Source organism: Chiroxiphia lanceolata, chromosome 27, assembly GCF_009829145.1.
Source record: "Chiroxiphia lanceolata isolate bChiLan1 chromosome 27, bChiLan1.pri, whole genome shotgun sequence".
Lineage (NCBI taxonomy): Eukaryota > Metazoa > Chordata > Aves > Passeriformes > Pipridae > Chiroxiphia > Chiroxiphia lanceolata.
The window spans coordinates 565,268-583,778 of NC_045663.1; the positions used below are offsets into that span (position 1 = coordinate 565,268).

At 52.7% G+C, this 18,511-nt stretch overlaps 1 protein-coding gene and 1 long non-coding RNA gene across 4 annotated transcripts in view; one reads left to right on the forward strand and one right to left on the reverse strand.

Annotated features, from left to right (window-relative positions):
* Positions 1–18,511, reverse strand: part of SBNO2 (strawberry notch homolog 2) — a 47,074-nt gene that overhangs the window by 15,163 nt on the left and 13,400 nt on the right. For 2 of the 3 annotated variants that reach the window (XM_032712150.1, XM_032712149.1), the window contains exons 4-11: positions 18,102–18,225; positions 7,268–7,426; positions 3,712–3,804; positions 3,138–3,234; positions 2,754–2,914; positions 2,223–2,356; positions 1,536–1,626; positions 180–323 (exon numbers count right to left, since the gene is read on the reverse strand). In XM_032712150.1, the coding sequence (XP_032568041.1) occupies positions 180–323; positions 1,536–1,626; positions 2,223–2,356; positions 2,754–2,914; positions 3,138–3,234; positions 3,712–3,804; positions 7,268–7,426; positions 18,102–18,225 (1,003 nt within the window). Of the gene's footprint in view, positions 1–179; positions 324–1,535; positions 1,627–2,222; positions 2,357–2,753; positions 2,915–3,137; positions 3,235–3,711; positions 3,805–7,267; positions 7,427–11,274; positions 11,610–18,101; positions 18,226–18,511 lie in introns of those variants that run through there. The other variant, XM_032712151.1, reaches the window with a different exon arrangement.
* Positions 12,286–15,932, forward strand: LOC116799215. Its single transcript, XR_004361019.1, has 2 exons — positions 12,286–13,033; positions 13,823–15,932. It is a non-coding gene; the product is annotated as an uncharacterized LOC116799215 (long non-coding RNA).

Genomic DNA, 18,511 nt, shown 5'->3' on the forward strand with positions numbered 1-18,511 from the left:
GTGGGGGACTCATGTGCTCACAGCACTAAAATACCTCCCGCAGGCACCGGGCTGCTCCCACAGCAGCTCCCTGTGACTTCAGATGGCCCCAAGCTCTTTGTTCCCTAGTGAAGCACAATCACAAGTGGCAGTCCCTCTCTCTCCAGTTTTTGACTGTTTGGGGTTTATTTTAAGGATACGACTCCATCAAAGTTTTCCCTGCACCAGTCCAAGATCTGTTTTAAGCGCGTCCTGTGCTGTCCCCCGGCCTGGCTTTCGCCGATCAGCGCCGAGTAGGTGGCAAAGAGGACTCCTTCTGAGGTAGCTGTGTCACCGTATTTAATCTGCAGGAAGGAAGAACCAGAGCACACACACTCGTCATCGCTGTCCCCAGCACATCACAGCCCTCCCTGCCCACGGCCACGCCGGACACACGCTCCTGATCCCAGAACAAACCCCAGTCTGAGCTCAGAACAGACAAAAAGCTGTTAGCAGCTGATGCCTTCGGCATTTCTGTTGGCACTGAGACAGGGTGATGACAGGGACTGTAAATGTCTGGAGAAGTGCCCCAGCCAATGTGTCAGCACATCTGGATGCCTGCAGTGAACTGTGGGGAACACGCGAGGACGTCGATTTTCTGGCAAAAAAAGCGCTTCATTTTTTTAAGCAACAGTTTAGAGTGTTTCACTGCTTTGAACCCTCCTGCCGGTTTCAATTCCTTCTAGAAAATCCTTCTCTTTGGCCAGGTGAGATTGTTGCCTGTCCCACTGACGTGGGTCTCACCTGTAATGAAATCCAAGCTTGGGGAAAAGCCCCTGGCCCCAAGCTGAAAAAAGTTCCATTTAAAGTCTTTTGGGGCTGAAAACAAAATCCCTTTCAGTCTCTTAGTGGAGGGCATTCAGAGGTGTCAAACACCTGTGGTTTCTATGGACTTTGTAAAAGCTGGTTGTTCAATACCATTAAAACCAGAGGAGAGGGTTTCAGTGAACTGGAAAACACTGGACAGAGACTCAAGCGGGCCACAAAGAGCCCTGTGAATAATCATCCCACAGCTGCTGATGGTGCTTTTGAGAAACACTTCAGCCTCATCGCTGAGTAACTGAAGAAAGCCTGAAAATCCTCTAATCTGCTCATCTGGGGGAAATGCCCACATGCTCCACGGGTGTGCCAGGGACCAGCCCGGGCACCTCTGTGCTCCCTACATGCTCTGAGAAGTGGTTCCATGAACCAGCACTGGCAAAGGCTGGCCCAGAAGAGCAGAGCACATCTCACAGAGCTATTCCCTCCACAGGATTCCTCAGGAACGGTGAAGAAGGTTCCCGTCCTGCTGTACTTGCACTTGCCTGGAGACACTTCCCACTCCCTGCAGGGAACAGCTCTGTGCTCCCCGTGTGGCTCCACAGGGTATAAAAACAGCTGGAGCCCCGAGTGGGAAGTGGGCTGGGAGGAGGGAACACAGACAGCTCAGTGTCTGACGCTGCCCCACGTGCCCAGGCAGAGCCTCCAACTGCTCCTGTGGGCTGAGTTCCAGGGCAGCCCTGCAGCTCCTCTCCTACCTTGTTCAGAGCATGCACAGGAATGTGGGAGGCCTCGATGTCCTTCAGGTCTCTCTCAGCATCGTACTTGAGATCATTGGAGACGCTGAACCTGTGAAGTGGGAGGGGGTGGGTTATCTGCTCCTGGGGTTGGTTATCTCCCCCAGGCAGTTGGGGCTGGTTATGTCCCCCGAGCACTCAGGGCTGGGTATCTCTTTGAGGAGTAGGGCTGGGTATTGTCCCCAGGCAGTCGAGGCTCACAGTGATTACCAGCTCTGACTAAAGCAGGAGGAGCTGTGCAGAGCTGTCACATCTCCACTGCCCACACAGCCCAACCTGAGATCTGACAGCTGCCCCTTGGCACAGGCTGTGTGTGATCTGCAGCAAAGCCCTGCTCCTGGCTCCACACCCAGGAAACCCATCACACCCCTCCACGACTCCAGAGAGAGTGGGGCCAGACTGGTCCTTGCACCCCCAGGAGCACAAAACCTGCTCTTTCACAGTGACTCACTCTCCAGCCCTGCTGCAGGCAGAACATTCCCATTGCACAGGCAGCAACCAGGCAGTAAGAGGTGGAAACGACTTACCCAAGGCCACAGCATGACTCAACTCTAAAGCCAACATCAGCACTAAGGAATTCCTTACTTCTAGATCCAAACTAACTCCGAGGTCTTACGGGAAAAGAGAGAAAAAAACCCAACAACTTACCACAGAGCTTTTTTCCTCCCTTTAAGATAATTTTCAAAGATGATGCCCGCAACGGTCCTGCCCTTTCCCACTCCGGCACCGTCCCCAATGAGGAACCCAGCTCGCTGCCCATTGGGCAATAAAACTTCATGTTGCTGCAAAATCAAGAACAGAACTGGAAATTAAACTAGATTTGCCTTTGCTAACAGCTTTGATGTGAGCACTACTTAACCCTTCCACACATCCCATCAATGCACGTGCACGTCCTGCTCAGATAAAGGATGGCAGGAAGGGTCAGGGGTCAGGGCCAAGCTCACAAGTGGCAGTTCATGGAAAAGGCCCCAAAATGTACAGCTCTCCACAAGAAAAGTCCAGGGTTCTTGCCCCTTTGGGAAACAGACCCCACAGAACTCCCTGGCTTCAAATAATCCTTTGAAAGGCACTTAAAATGCCAAAGGAGTTTCACCACCTGAATTATAGTTATTTTAACACCTGTCCCTGCCAGAGGCAGTTTTCTTGAGGGGTAGGAGATGAGCAAGGTGCAGGCAGTACCTGGCAGGCATAGATGATTGCTTCCAGCTGTAGTGCAGAGAGGGAGCCTTTGTCAGCCACGGAGCACGGCAGGGACAGGCTGTAGGTGATGTCAGGGGGGGGAACGCTGGACAGGGTACTCGTCTCAACCACCAGGTCAGGGTGGTGCTTCCCAATCTTGGCTAAATGACAACAGAACACGGGTAAGTCGAGGTCTTTACTCCCAGGGGCACCTCAGAGCTCATCAACAGGCCGCAGCCCTGGTCACTGAAGAGTTTTCCCAGAAAACCACAAGCCTGGGAGGTGCCACAGCAAACACCAGATACTGCTCCCAGGAAATTAAGGGAGCAGTGAAATAGGCTGGTCCACAATGGAGTGAACAGCACTTCCCATAGCAACACTCACACTTTGAAGGGATGTATTCTGCATAGGTCTCCGTTTGCCCCAACTCTTCTGTTTCTTCCTCCTCACCCTCATCCTCCTCCTCTGCAGGAGCCTGAGACTGGAGAGAAGTGTTGACCCAGCGTTAAAGTTGAGCTATGGACACGTGCAGTGCTGTGCCCTGCCACAACCTGCCACTGAAACCATCCCCCAAACCCTCCAGACACAATCCATCTCATTACAGACTAAGGGAAACCACCAGTGGGGGCCGACCCCAGGGGCTGTAAGAGCTGCCTGGTCCTCACTGAATTGGGGAAAGATGTTTGCAGCACTTTTCGGATGGGCTGTGCCCTCCCCTGGCACAGCTTTAAACCAGCGTGGTGCCAGTAGCACAGGGGAAAGTCCTGAGAGCCCAAAGTGTCCCTTAACACAGTGAGGTTCCACCCCAGGAAATACAGCACACTTCTGCAAAAGGCAGGGACCTGTGTTTTCTTGTCTCATTCCCTCTGGAGGGAAAAGGGTCAGAACTGCTCCCCCACACTGGGATGTCACCAGGAGCCTGGTGTCCCCTCCCACAGAAGCCACCCATCGCTCTCACCTGGTAGCTGATGAGGAGTGGGGTGTTGGGGACAGCAGGAACGTGGTCATGGGAGCTATTCAGGCCAGAGAATGGTGTGCTGGATGAGAACAGCTGGAACACAAAGGGTGCAGGTGAGGAAAGCTCCAAACCCTCAGCCCTCCAACCCCAGCAAGCACAGAAATACAGCAACAAAGATCCCTGGACACAGTGTGATCCCTGGCCCATCCAGCCTGCTGTGCCACTGCCAGCGAGGAGAGAGAGCTCCCCAGACACTCTGGGCTGGGGGGGCTCAGGCAAGGAGATCCTTTGTCTGCTCCCACACAAACAAATTCACCCTGGAATTTCCCGACAGCGAGCAAGGTCAGGCCAGCAGCTCGTGGCATCCAAAGCAATCAGCAACTCCAGGAGCAGCACTACTCCAAGTTTACAGCCTGTGCAGACTGCCAGGCTCACAGAGCCTCATGCTCCACCAGCAGCAGAGAAAGATGGGAAGATCTTAGGCATAAACACTCCTATTTTTAAATAAAATCAAAAAAATAAAAAGAAGAAGAAAGAAAAAACCCACCCTCCATTCCTGGAAGCCTGAGTCAGAATTACCAGAAGGAAGCTGGACGGAAGAGCTGCTTTTAGTGCCAGCAAATCTGGAGAGCAGGTGAAACATCCCCACCTACAAATCCCAGCTCAGAGTTTGGTCTCAGGCAGGAGGAAGGCCTGGAGCTGCTGGAAGGGCAGGAGGTGTTCTTGCTGCTCCAGCAGTGGGAGGTGAATACAGGGCTGGTTTTGCATCACACAGTCCCCAAAGTACAAAGCTCTGCTATCCTGATCCACCTTTGGCACTCAGCATTCCACCCCAGGAACTGCAGAGGATGCAACAGGAACCTTGGTTGCTCAGAGCATTTGAAAACCACCCACACAGGTGAGAATGTGCTGTGAGGGCCAGAGCAGGTGGGATCAGGAGCTGCAGTGAGAGATGGATGATCCACCTGTACAATTCCTGCCTTTCTCCACCCTCCCTCACCTCCCAGTTGATTTTCTCCTCCCTCTGTTCCAAGGGCATCCAGAGAAGAGGAACACAGATCCGTGAGAACACGGGGCTGGAAGCAGGAGGGAGAGTGATAATTGCACAATCACAGCCTCGGTCTTACTCCACTTTTTTCCTCTCTGCATTATTCTCCATTTTGTCCCATCTCACCATGACTTCCCTGGGAAGGGAATCAGTCCCAGGCCAAGCCCCCCCTGTGTAAATCCCTTCTCTGGGTACTGAGCTGGGAGAAGGGTGAATGCTGTCAACAAGCTATAAAAAACTGCATGAGCAGCTCCAAAATTCCAGCCACAGGCTTCCGAAGCAAGTCTGTGCTTCCCAGCCTTAAAAACACTGGGAATGTGTGAGATGGATGAGAGAAAACACGATATGACAGGGACTATTTTTAAATGGTATTTCCCAGCTCCATTACAAAGGGAACTGTTTTGTCTGCTGCTCCTGCAAATATTTCACAGGGTGGCAGCTCTTCCCTAACTGCCCATTCCTGACTGATAAACAGCCAAGGCACTGGATGCAGCTCCTCTCCTCGGGATAACAACTCTCCCCACAGGCACATGGAGACAGCTCTATATCCAGCCCCTTCCTCCTCAGCCATAACACCCCACTCCAGACTCAGCACGGGGCACCTCAGTCCAGGGGCTCTCAGGGAGCTTGGAATGTTTATTTTTAAAGAGGACAAGGCACAAAGCTGTTCCTGTACCTGGGATCCACAGGTGGGTCTCCCACAGGATGCACCCAGCTTGGCCCCAGGGATGTCCCACCTATCAGAACTGTGAGAGACTGATGTTCCTGCTCTGCCTGGGTCTCTGAAACAGAAATTCTGGAAAAACTACAGTCCTGATAACCCAGCCCAGCGAGGGCAGAGCTGGCTGCACAGCCACAGCTGAGTGATGTCCTGGATCACACGGATCAGGATGGATCAGGATGGATCTGCTCGGGTGTAACGTGACTGATGCTCCATTTGTACTGAAGCTTAGTGACTGCTCTGGCTGATGGCTGCTGGAAAGCCAAAATTCCTGCAATTCTGTGGACAATTACACTGCCAGGATGTGGGAATGGATAGGGAGAGATTATCCAAACTGCTGATATCATGTACCAACGTGCAGCTGCCAATGATGAGTCAGTTTGACAATCCTTTCACCCAGTGTCCTGGTCCACAGTGCCCCCTCCAAGCAAAAATGAAACCAAAATCTCCTGTCCAGGATGCACCTCCCTGACACCTCCTCAGGAAATATCACTCAGTTAAAAAACAGCCCAAAAAGCAACAACCCCGCCCAAACCATCTCTGTCTCCAGAAAACACAGATAAGAAAACGTTTAAAATAGCTGGAGATTCCTTTCCAAAGGAAGTTGTTTATAAATGGAATTCCAAGGAGCTAATTGGCCTTATCTGAGTCCAAGTGCTCCACAGGACAAAAGGGGCGAGGGCAGGACGTGAGGAACAGCAGGGGACAGGGACAGGGACAGGGATGGGGCCAAGGCTGGAGACACTGCTGTGCCCATAGAGTCAGTCTCACACTTGCACAATACTTATTTCTTCACACTGAATTTAGAACAGCTTTTCCCAGTAAGTTTTTGCTGGTCCTAGGTTTGCAGACTGTGTGTGATTGTCTCATGGCAACACAGCCAGAGACACTGGCTGCAAAATGCAGCCTCTGAGCACAGGAGAGCCTCAAAATGCAGCAATGACTATGGCACAGGCACCCCAGGCTGCCTCCTGGGGTATCCACAATGAGTGTTTTCCCTCATTCTTCCTAAGAGAGTGACCTACAAAGGAAACCCACGGCACAGCTCGGTGGGAGCCGGGACCCGGATCCAGTGGATGGGGATGATGTGGCTCCAACAACCCCAGGAGGAGGTGGCTGCCCCTGGTGACTGTGTCAGCCCCCAGCTGAGGCAGAGCAGATGGCAGAGGGCTGGTGAACATGGCCAGGACCACATGCTGCTGTGGGATTGCCAGGAGATCCCACGCCCCGGAAAACTCCGGGATGTAAAAGCTTGCAGGGACTTGGACTCACAAAGTAAACACAAACGGTGTGTCTAAAGTTGAGATAGTTTTTCAGTCATTGTAACTGAAATATTTGCCCTGGAGAACAAACAAAAGGTGCTGCTGCTGGGGGGGGGCAGTTAATGATCCATGTCAGGGTGGTTTTCCTGGAGCCCATCCCTTCAGCACTCCTGAGTGCCCTGTCCGGGTCACACTGGACCTGCTGAATGTTTTAGGGATACATCCTTCTTGGGATGTACCTCCCTGCCACAACTGCCAGGAGAAAGAGCTAGTGCCTGTGCTGCACTCTGGAAGAGTGTGTGAATCCCTCTGAGGGTGCCCAGATTCCCTTCTGCTCCCAGGAGACCAAATATGTGTCACCACTTCACCCCTTCCCTCCTCCAGTGAAGCTGGTAACAGCAGAACAGCATCATCACACCTCAACCTCACCCAGAGGAATTGGGTTGGTTTCTGAATTCCTTAAAAGCCCCACAGGATGAAGCCTGAGGTGTCTTCTGGGGAGGACGAGGGAGGAGCAGCCCCTACCTCGATGGGGTTCTGCGGCGTGCTCACATCCCACAGTGTTGGCACGTGGTTGAGGCTGTCGGCGGGCAGGAAGTCCTTGGGATCCGCGATGTCCGAGAGGGAATCCGCGGGGGACGAGAACAGGGAGTTGTTGGAGAGCTCATCGAGGTATGAAGAATCCTGAAATGGAGACACGACCACGGTTAGAGGAGGCAGGGTGAGACCAGAGAGCTCCTTCCTCCCTCAGCCAGCAAGTTCTAATTTCTTGCTGTCGGATGAGCAGCCCCGTCACTTCATGCCCCACAAAGCTCAGAGATTAACCTGAGCCTGAGGACACGCTCTGTGGTGCAGCTGGAAAACCTGTTTCTTGAAAAAGCAGGAAAAGCCCTGGCCAGGAGTGCGGGCACACGGTCAGGGCTGACTCGGGCTGTGCACATCCCTGCACACGGAGGAGTGGGAGAGAGGTATCGGTTCCCTGCAGTTTGTGCCTCATTAAAGAGGCTGCTGAGGGGTGCAAAGGCCTCAGCCTGACCCCCTAAGGACCCCAGGATTTCATTCATGTGCAGAGGCCCACAGAGAACCAGCCACACCTGATCACAATGTGGCTCTTTCACTGCCATTTCCAACATGGCTCTACCTGGAGCCCCTGGGAAACATCCCTCTCCTCCTGGCAGGCCCTGCACACACGAGGCTCCCCGGAGTGCTGCTGTCACCTGGATTTGCATTTAGGTAAATCTGGGCAAATCTACCCATCTTCTTCCCAAGGGCCAGCCTCAGCCTGGACAAGGACTGTGCTCCAGCAACAGGAACCAGGTTCTGCTCTTGCTCTTTTTCTGGTGCCTGGGCTGAGGGGGTTTGCAATTATTTGGTGTCAGCCCAGTCATGCTGTTGCTTTGTCTCACACAGACTTTGGCTCAGAAAGAGCCTTCAGTCCCCTCCCTAACATCAACCTCTGGTCTGATTTCTATATTTCAGGTGGTAAGAACCAAGAGCTGATAAGCACTTCTTGCTCTACATCCTTGGCTGTGGCACAGACCCCTACCCCTTCCCCGGCTCCATCCCATCACCTCAGCCCTCCTCCCATACCAAACATCACTTTCAAGCTTTGTCAAAGCAGAAGAACTTTGTCTGCTGTTTACTGAAGATCAATGTACTTCCAGCACCAAGCTCCAGCACTCAGGTCTGGCTGGAGATGAGCCTCTATCCCAGAGGGATGGGCAGACAGACCAGTAGGTCTGTCTTGGTGCCTCACAGCCTCTGCCAACACCAGTCAGGTCTGTGGTTCGTCACAGGGGTCAGCTCTGTCAGCACAGCCCAGCCAGAGCAGCGTGATAAACCTCTGCCAGTAGAGCCAGGGGCTGGTACAGGAGGAATTGCTGCTCATTTCTAGTTAAGGGCCAGATTCCCACTCCAGGCAGAAAGGCAGCCAAAGAGTTTTAAGAGTCACTTAGCCCTGCCTGACATAAACCCTCGAGCAGCTGAGACTGGCCGTGCTGTTCCTGAGAGCTTCAGGCCAAGAGCTGGGTCAGACACCCCCTAATTGCTATCCAAAGTTACGGGTTTCAGTGTTTAAACCTCCGGGACACGTTCCCTTCCCCTCCTCCCGGGGATGTCTCCTGAAGCCGCTGTGTGCAGGCGCTGGCACTAAAGGAATGGCAGGTGTGATGTGGGGGGTTGGATTCCTCAAATACCAACCAGGGGACCCAGGAACTCCAGGAGGAAGGGCTGTCCATGGGTCTGGCAGAGCAGGGTGGCACCTCCTGCCAGCAGCGGGTGCTGCCATGTGCCCAACGGGCAGCGCTTCCTGTGCAGCTCTTGCTCTTGGTATTTCTGGGGCTATTTTGAGATTACCCAGAAACCAAGGTGTCTGCAGGGTGAACAGGCACCCAGATTCATCACCTCAGAATTAGGGGATCTCTGGACTCCCTTTCACACTTGAGAAAGCAGAACAACACTCGGGTGAACATGGCCTTGGCCAGAGCGAGTGCCCTGTGCAGGATCCCCGGCTGGTCCCGTCACTGAGCCATGGTGAGACACCTCTGAGCAGGGTTTGTTCACCTGCAAGTGGCACTGACAGAGGTTAGGTCAGGAGGAAACATCTGTACATCTGCTGTTATGGCAGCAGGAGGCTGTGGGGCAGCCCAGAGTGGCCACTGCATGTCCGGGTCCCAAGGCCAGGCAAGGGCTGGGCTGGAATAGCAGCAGGATCTGGGAAAGCCCTGTGACACCACCTGAGACATCCCAGCAAGTGTCCCCCACCTTCCCAAACCCAGCCCCTTCCATCCCCAGCAAAGGTTCCAGCCTCACCACTGGTCAGGGCACTGGGCTGAACTGGGGAGAGGAAACCAGCCTCCAAGGCAGAGAGAGGACAATACCAGTCCTGGAAGTGATGCAGTGATCCCATCCTCTCCCAGCATTACAAGGCATTAGTCACCAACTTCCAGAGTCTCCCATTTGTCTTAACTAATTGCATTATCTAAAGAGCACTAAAGTTAATCACCTGCCAGGTTCCCCGCCCAAAGAACTTCCACCACCAGGCACTAAATTGGCCCTGCTTCTATCAAACCCAGAGTAATTGCTTAACAAAAGGCCACAAATAACCATAACCAGTACAAACCATGCCTGGACTAATCACTCCACTGGTTTATCTGGCCCAAACCGGAGCAGCTGCCTTGATGTCCTCAGGGGAAAAAGAAGGATCATCACCTCAACCAAGAGCTCATGGTCAGGATCCTCAGGTGTCGGGGTTTGAAACAAGTTATTTTGTCCCTGTTTCAGACTGATTAACCAGAATTTTAAGGGTTTCTCATTGGAAACATGAGGTTTTACAGTAACAGCACTTCTGTTTCAGTAAAGTTGCACTTCTGCAACAGATGGAATTTGTCCTGCCAGGCAGGATTTTTACTTCAGATGTTTTTCCGCAACGGTTCTCTACATAAATCTCATTCCTGGGATTTGGCATCTCCGTGGCCTCCTCTGGACTGGCCCCAGCAGGTCCAGGCCTGTCCTGGGCCGAGGACCCAGAGCTGGGGGCAGGGCTGCAGGTGGGTCTCGGAGCAGAGGATGAACTGACGCTGCTGTGGCACATGGTATTCCTGTCATTATCCCAAAACTGAGATTATCAAACCCAACAACTCACTCCCTAGAAAAGACTAGGAAAAAATCAGGGTAAACCAGCCCAAACACTCAACCTTTCTCCAAGCCCCTGGGAACAGCTCAGTTCCTTTGGTCAAAACAAAGTGTTAAAAATAATGATATAAATAAATGATATAAATAAAAAAAAGAACAGGTGAAGTCTAAATACAGAAGGAATGAGCATCCTAAAAATATTTTTGGCCATCATTAGAAATGTTTTATTCTCTCACAATCCAGACACTGAGGAAACAGTGTCTGCAGAGCAGCTCTGGATGACTGCACAGCACAGCACCCAGGCGAGAGGGGGTTTTATTAAAAACCAAAAAACCCATGTATATACCCAAATACACACCCACAACCACAGCCACGCTGTCAGCAAGGAGAGATCTGGCACCTCAGAAATCACAGACTAAGCACATTATGTTTCAGGAGCTGCAGACAATCACTATAAAATCTTTTAGCTGCCAAACCCCAAAAGTTTTCTAAATTCAGGGCAACAAACCGGCAATGGGGAGGGTTCAGCTCTGGCCAGCCGGTGTTCCCCTCGCTCCCTGCAGCCAGCATCTGCTTTGGAAATAAACCCCCCCAAAGCCATCACACCCACACAAACACACGGATCGATTCCCACACAGCTCCTTCCCTCCAAATTCCACACTCAGTGACCGAGTTCCGAGTGACAGAACAGCGGCCAGCAAGGCAGGTTCCAGCAAAACACAAATCACATCTTCGGGACAATCAATCTGTTCCCGGTGCCCAACGCGGACAGACACCATTCCCAAAACTCTGCTGCCACTGCACAACTGCCCGGGGAGCAGCTGGGGCCGGCTGCCCACAGCCAAGCGCACCGGGAATTCCGAGGAGCAGGAAAAAAACCAGGAAAAATCAGGCATTACCTTGTAGAGAGACGGGAACTTTAGCCAGAAGTGCATTTGGGACATTTTAGAGCAGCATTCGGGGGGCTGTCGGCGGCAGCGGCAGGGGGAGGGTGCTCAGTGCAAAGTGAGGAAAGGTCCATTCACGGCCGGGGCTCATCGGGGGCTTTAAAAACCAACATTCAGCAGGCGGGAGGGAAAATGGAGGCAAAGGGCCCGGCAGAGCCGCTGTCCTGCGCCCGGAGATTTGCATAGAGTGTTTAGTCACGACGAGAGGGCTCTTACTTCCTCTAAGTCCAGGGCTGACTTTCAGGAAATGATGCCTGCTTGGTAAGTCAGTGAAATTACTGGCAGTGCGAGGAGAATTACTGTACGTGGTGTAATCCAACCACAGAGCTCAGTAAACAGCGCCGGGCTCCGCGGAGCCAGAGGGCTCCGGGCTCCCTCCGTGCCCTCCCGGGCCACCGACTCCAGCCTGTCCCCCCAGCACAGCCCCTGCTCCGGGCTGGGGGTCCTGCCCTGCCCTCCCCACTTCGGGGCTCAGATGAAGTGATCAAAGTGACAAAGCTCATGAGTATTCCCACGTTGGTGTCCCCCCCCAAAGCCATGTGCTCTCTTTGTCTTCAGTGCCTGCCCCACCCCAAATTGTGCCATTAGAAATCCAAAGGAGTGGCCATTCCCTTCCCTTTCCTCCCTAGATCACTGCTACTTCCCAGGGATGCTGCCGTCTCTTTCCAAGGCTGTCCCTTTTAACTTTAACAGTTTTTGGTAACAGAAATAAGCAAAATTTCTGGTGGGGAAGAGAAGAAGGGACACCTGAAAGGGATGTAAGCCTAAGAAAGTCTGCTCCCACGCCACCCGAGGCTGGAGGGGAAGGGAATCAGCCAGAGAACCCTTTGCCTGGAGGAAAATCCCTGAGAACTGTTGTGTTTGCAGTGGGTGCAAGAGGCTCCTGTTTGCTCTTCCCTGGCCCCGGGGCCGGGCTCTGCCCGCGGGGTCAGTCCCAGTGCCCCAGTTTGCCCAGCACACCCAGCAGTGCACAGACCCAGCGCTGGGGATGGCACAGGAGCACTGACTGCTCCGAGCCTCTCCTTCCCTGCTCCCGCTCCTTCCACACCCCCACGGCACAGCTCCCCAGGAGTGCAGCTCTCCCTGTCCTGCCGTCCAGCCCGCGTTTGCTGCCCGCTGCTGCTGCTGCTGCTGCTGCTGGAAGTGCTCCTGGGGCCTCGTGCCGGGAACAGCTGGAAAATCCCACGTTATGAGGTACTTCCCTAAAAACAGAGCTTTGGAGTGACAGAAGCCAGCCAAGGCCCTGTCGGCCCATGAGAGAGGCAAGCAGAAAATGGGGTGCTCTCTGACCCTCCAGGGACACAGACCAGAGCGAGGGGATTTTGCTTTATGCCATCGGATGAGGAGGAAGGACTGGTCACTCCAAGGAAAACATGCTGGGTCCCAGAGCTGGAAAACCACCCACAGGACAGAAACCTGCAGCGAGGCTCCTTTCCAAGGGCAGAACCCTCTGCAGCACTGCGGTTCCACAGGGACTGTTACATCAACAGCCCTTAACAGCGAGGATCCACGTTCCATCCTGCAACACACCTCGTCCTGGAGGGTTTTTCCACAAGCAAATGGGAAAGAAAAACACCAGGGCAGGTGCTTTTAACAACACGTGTGGAGTGAAGAGGCCAAATTCATTTCTGCAGTGTCTTAATTAGCGACTCGCTGGTGACCTTGACTGAACCACCACCTCCTGCTATTCGTGCAACTTTTGGAAAAGCAGGTGGGTTATTTCCTCTTCCTTTTCTGTTAGTGAACAAATGGGGCAGCCAACAGCCCTGTAGTGGCAGAGGAAGCGGGCACAGGACACAGGTAACCAGGGCTGCTCATCGATCCTGCAGGCCCATGGTGGTGTGGTCACTGTGGTGTGGTCACTGTGGTGTGGTCACCGTGGTGTGACCACCCATCACCGCGGGCGAGACAAACACCCGGCACCGCCACTGCCACACTGCCAGGGGAGCCCCCAGAACCCTGCTCCCCACAGCTCAGCCAGGGACACGTGTGCTCCCAGACAGGGACAGGGCAGCAGGATTATTCCAGCACTCGCATCTGACCTCCCCCCTTCCAGCCAACCCCAGTGCACAGCCCAGGGAGCTGCTGTGCTGGGGAACCTTCAGCACCCCCTGACTCAGACCAACCTTGCTTTGAATTAAAGCATCTATTTTAAGCCATGTCCCCGTGGTCTGCTATTGGATTCTATTGCCATCGTTTTTAAGAGCACTGAGTGTTTCAGAACGGCTTTTCCCGCTTTTGTTGGCTTTGGGAAGGGAGGAGGCAGGCACAGCCCCTGCCAAGAACCTCAGAAGGCAGATCTCCATCCCCTCGTGCCCACAGTGGACATCACTGCTTGCAACACAGATGAAAACTATCAGGACTGGAATGGGGGGATGTCTGAGCCCTCCAGGCTCTTTTACCCCCTCCCCAGGGCCCGACTGGTTCCTGCAACCCACAGCCAAGCACAACTGACAACAGATTACACCTCAAAAGCCAAATTCCTCTCCCTTAACCATAGGTATCTCCACCTGAGACGGCCCCAAGAGCTCCTCCTGTACACAGAGGGGAAAGATTTACTCTCAAGGCACAGTTCATCCAACCAAAAGGAGACATTGCTTTGGAATAACATCAGCTGGTCTCCTCCTCCTGGGGATCAGCTCAGGGTGCCTAAATCAGAGCACCCCGAGCACTCAGTCGGTGCACTGTGAGCAGTTACAACCACAGCCCTCACCTTCCTTACCCCAGGCCTGCAGGAAGTGTCAGGCATCTCACACAGAGGGTTTATGAAGTGTTACTATCTCAGCCCAAACCCCAACCCCGCAGTGCAAAGACAAAGACATGAGCATGTAAGGCCACTTGTTCTTCCAAGGCCTCCGAGCCAGGCAACTGCCTGCAAATGCATTTTAATGTCTGTGTTCCCTGCAGACATAACTCCAGGACAGCGACACAAGTTCCAGGATGTTTCTTATTCCAGGAAACTCTTCGTTTCAGCCACAACCAAGTCTTCCATATAATTTAATAACTGTTATATTGATTTCTCCTAAATCACCACAGCTCTGTGTACCGAAGCACTTCTAAAAATTAATACTTTTTTTAAGAGCGGGGTAATTTCTCCTTCTGTTTTAACAAGGAAGATTAACAGGAGATTGCAAGGGGCTGGTGGTGAGGAGAGGGCTGGTTTATGATTAACATGTAGGGTCAGGAGCCCCCATCCAGCACAAACAGGGCTGTAACTGCACCTTTACACCATTACTGCAGGTGACTCTGCCCAGGAGCAGCCAATTCCCCCTGCCCCACAGGAAAAAAATCCATCTGGCCTGACCTCCTTCCTCCAGGCCAATAATTCATGTTTTAAGTAGCCCTGAGTTCCTGCCACAGGAGGTTCTGCAGAGCCCCTCACACACCCACCGTGCCCCCAGCGTCTCCTCCTCCCCTGGAGCTGCTCCCTCTCCCACTCACCCTCCCAGGTTTATTTCTCAGTGTTCCTCAGGGCAGATGAAGTCAGCAGATGAGGTTTCTGTGTGTTCAGCAAAGTCCTGGAGCCACAAGTCACACGAAATTAAGCAAAGGGAACACAGACTATCAGCAACAGGCAGGGCCATCAGAGATAACAGGGGGCTCAGAGGAACTGGGCAGAGTCTGTGCTTTCAGTAATCCTAAACTGCCCAGAACAGTGAAGTTAAAGAAAAATCCATGGTGGCCAAGAACAGCAGGTATTACATGGCAGGAATGCTCTCCTAGAGCAGCGTGCTCTGCCTTCACAAGGCTCTGGGGACAGACACAGCTCATGCCCCTGGGAGGGGCAGCACAGGCCAGAGAATAAGTTAAGGCCTCGTGGGTTCAGTGCTTTACTGTGGCAGTTAACAGCTCTGACAGGGTAAGCACTGACATGGGAGAAGTGCCTTTGCAGAATTACTGCCCCCGAGCACTGGATCCCAAGTCAGCAGCACCTGTGGCTGGAGGAATAATCAGCAGGAAGGGAGGGAAGCAACGGAAACCGAATCCTGCTTCTCTCAGGACTGTGATTTCTAAGGACACGTGGGCAGTCAGTAGACTTTTCCATGAGGAGATGGCACCACATGGTTGGGATGAGACTCTGGCTGAAGACATTTCCCAAGACCAGAAACGCTGTCAGACCCCAGCATGGCCTCCCAGAACTATTTTCTGAACCTCCGCTCAAGCCACTTGTTTATATAAAAAATGCCAATAGATCGGCAAGGATGAATCACCCAGGAGCAAGCCAGAACCCAAAAATACTGGGGAGGAAACAAGTTCAAGTTCACATCAGGCTGTTCTGGCCGTGCAGAGAAGGACCTTCCCCGTTCACTGAGGGGAATGATCCAACTGAAGAGAAATTCCCAGAGCCATTAGAAAACGTGGCAACTCCCACTCTCAGCATCCCCGGGTCAGCAAAGGATTTGCACTCTGCAGGTGCAGCTGAGGACCCCCAAAACAAAACATGGATAGATGGGGGGAGCAAATGCCAATGCTGGAGGGAAAAGGTGCCAGCCTTCCCACTCTCCAAACCCTCCCAGCACAGCCACCAACAGAAAAGGTTTGCTACACAAATGCCTCAGAGTCATCAATCACTTGCTCTTTAGACCTATTAAATCCCTTTTCAGTATTCTTCAAAATTCCAGACTCTGGTATCCGTGTGTGGAGGCAGCACAAGTCCTCACACAAGCCCCTGATCCCCTTGTCTGCCCAGTGACCACAGACTGGAGCAGGAACCTGCAGCAGCACCTCCAGCAGAGCTCTCCTGTTCCCCCTTTGGCTCCACTACTCTGTCTGGGACAGCCAGACCAGCACAGCATTCCATGGCACTGCCACTCCTACCGTGGCAGAGGCAAGCCTGGAAAAGTCAGGTACTTTCCTGTACAGCCACCTGGAAGGATGGAACCACCCAGCTGCTCCTGCACCCCCGGGATGGCATGCTGCAGCTTTCCAGGTGGAATGTTAATATTTAACAGTTTTGGCATCTGGGACAGTGAGAAATCAGTGAGGTGGAAAACACTGTAGGAGTAAGGGATGGAAAAACTCCAGGATGCTCCCGGATGCCTCCAGACTGCTGGCACTGCCTCCAGTTCACAGCCTGCTGCCCCACCAGAGCCAGGCTCCAATTCTGGCTCCCACGAGCAAATCAGCAGCTCTGTTCCTGGTGGGAGAGCACATGGCACCATGGCACAATACCCCAGTGAAGGACCTGGTCTGGCTGCGTGACATTCAGAGAAGGACACTTTGCTGTGTCCAGACTTGGGGCAGAACACCTGCAGGCACATTGCCATAGGTGCAGTCCCCCTGCAGAAAGAGTCCAAGCAAAAGCCACTGCCTAAAACCACCTCACTCCCATCCATGGCTTCCTCTCCCAAAGGATGAGTGGCACAAGAATTATTTCTGGGAATCGTCTGAGGTCATTCACACCTGGTTTGTCTCAGAGCCTCCTGCTCTTTTCCCACCCAGTCAACACAAAGCACCTCCTTTCCACAAAGACTCTCCAAAAATCTGCTCCCCCAGGCTGGCTGAGATCAATTTGTGTGATGCAGGAGGGAAGGAAGCTGACTGACCACTGAGATACTAGAAAATACATAACTTAAAGAAATAATTAAGCCCTTTTCCCGTTAAACCCATCAGCCAAACTCCACCAGACCTGGAGGTGAGGCCTATGGTGGGGACCTCTCTCCCCTTCCCATTGCAGGCCAGTAAATGGTCTCTCAGGTTGATGAGATCACCTTTCTGCCTCGTTCCTCCCACAATTAATTCTGCAGGAGGCAGAGATCAATGCTATCATGATTCAATTATTTATCAGGTTTAATCCAGTCAGAAGACCCTGATCAGCAGCTCCTGGTGGCTGCCCAGACCTGCTGTGCCAGGCAGGTCCCTGATGTAAGGCACAAGGAGCTGGAGAGGGGGGACCACAGCAGTGGCCACCTCAAAAGGCACAAATCCTCAGCACCTGCACATCCAATCCTGCAGAAATCAGAGCCCCAAAGAGGGTTAAAGCCTCTCTTTAGCCACACCAAGAAACCAAAAGCACCCTGAGGGGGAATCAACGCATATCCAGGCAGACACCAATGTTCATATTAATTCCTAGAAAGAATAGAGTCAGTCCCTTACTTATTGCAGATCAGCTCTGTCATATCAACTACTTCCAGTATTTACTGACTAAGCTGACCATAACACGTTGCCAAAAGCCAGCACAGTGTTCCAAAACCTCCATGCAAAGAGCTCCTTCCCACCCAGAGAGCTCCCCGAGGTGAGGGAGCCGCTGGGTCCCCAGAGGTGCCGAGTGACCCGGGGTCACTGCTCACTCCTCCCACACTTCAGCTCTGCAAAGACTGACCTGGCTCCACTCTTGGAATGCTGGGCACTGAGCTGATGTAATCCTGGAATATTCACTATTCAGGAATCCACCAGTGTAACCAGTGAGGAAGCACGTGCAGCACACAGGAGTAAAGAGTGTTTTGGGAGTGAAATGACTGAAGAGTCTCAGATGTGTTCAACTCACCCTGCAGGACCCTCCTGCAGCCAGGACCCCCCAGCACTGGCAGTGCTTATGGCAAACATCATTTTAAAAGACAGAAGCAGTTTCACCACAGAGAAGCCCCTACCAAGGCGTGGACAGCTTCCAAACTCACAGTGTCACAGGACTGATCCCAACTGCACACAACTCCTCTCTGGGGCTGGACAAATTTATTGCCCATCACTTCCTTTCCTCTCAGTAAGGCAACACTGAAAAATAACCCCCAGCACTCCAGAGGCCCCTTCTCCCCCAGAGGCATCATGAACTCTGCACTTACCTGAGGAAAATCCCCATTTTTTGGTAAGAAGTCAGCGGGGTCCACAGTTGCATAGTTTGTATCCAAGAAATGTGGTCTGCTGATGGAATCCATATAAAAATCCTGAGGGAGGTTAAAATATTGCCTGTAAGGAAATGGGAGAAGCAGTTACTCCCTGTCAGTCCCCAGCACTTCACAGATCACTTCAGCCCTCAGCAGTGGTGAAGCTGCAGCTCTGGGATGTCACATACAGGAGGTGGATATCATTATGGATATTATCCAGAAAAAAGTTCTAGGCAAAATAATATGTCTCCCAGTTTTATCCCACTTCCCAAACTCAGCAGTAAGAAAGTAAGAAAGCTGTACTAAAAATATAATTCTTGGTAATTTGTGTAAAACAGGAATGATTTAAACGGATAAAAATGGTCTGC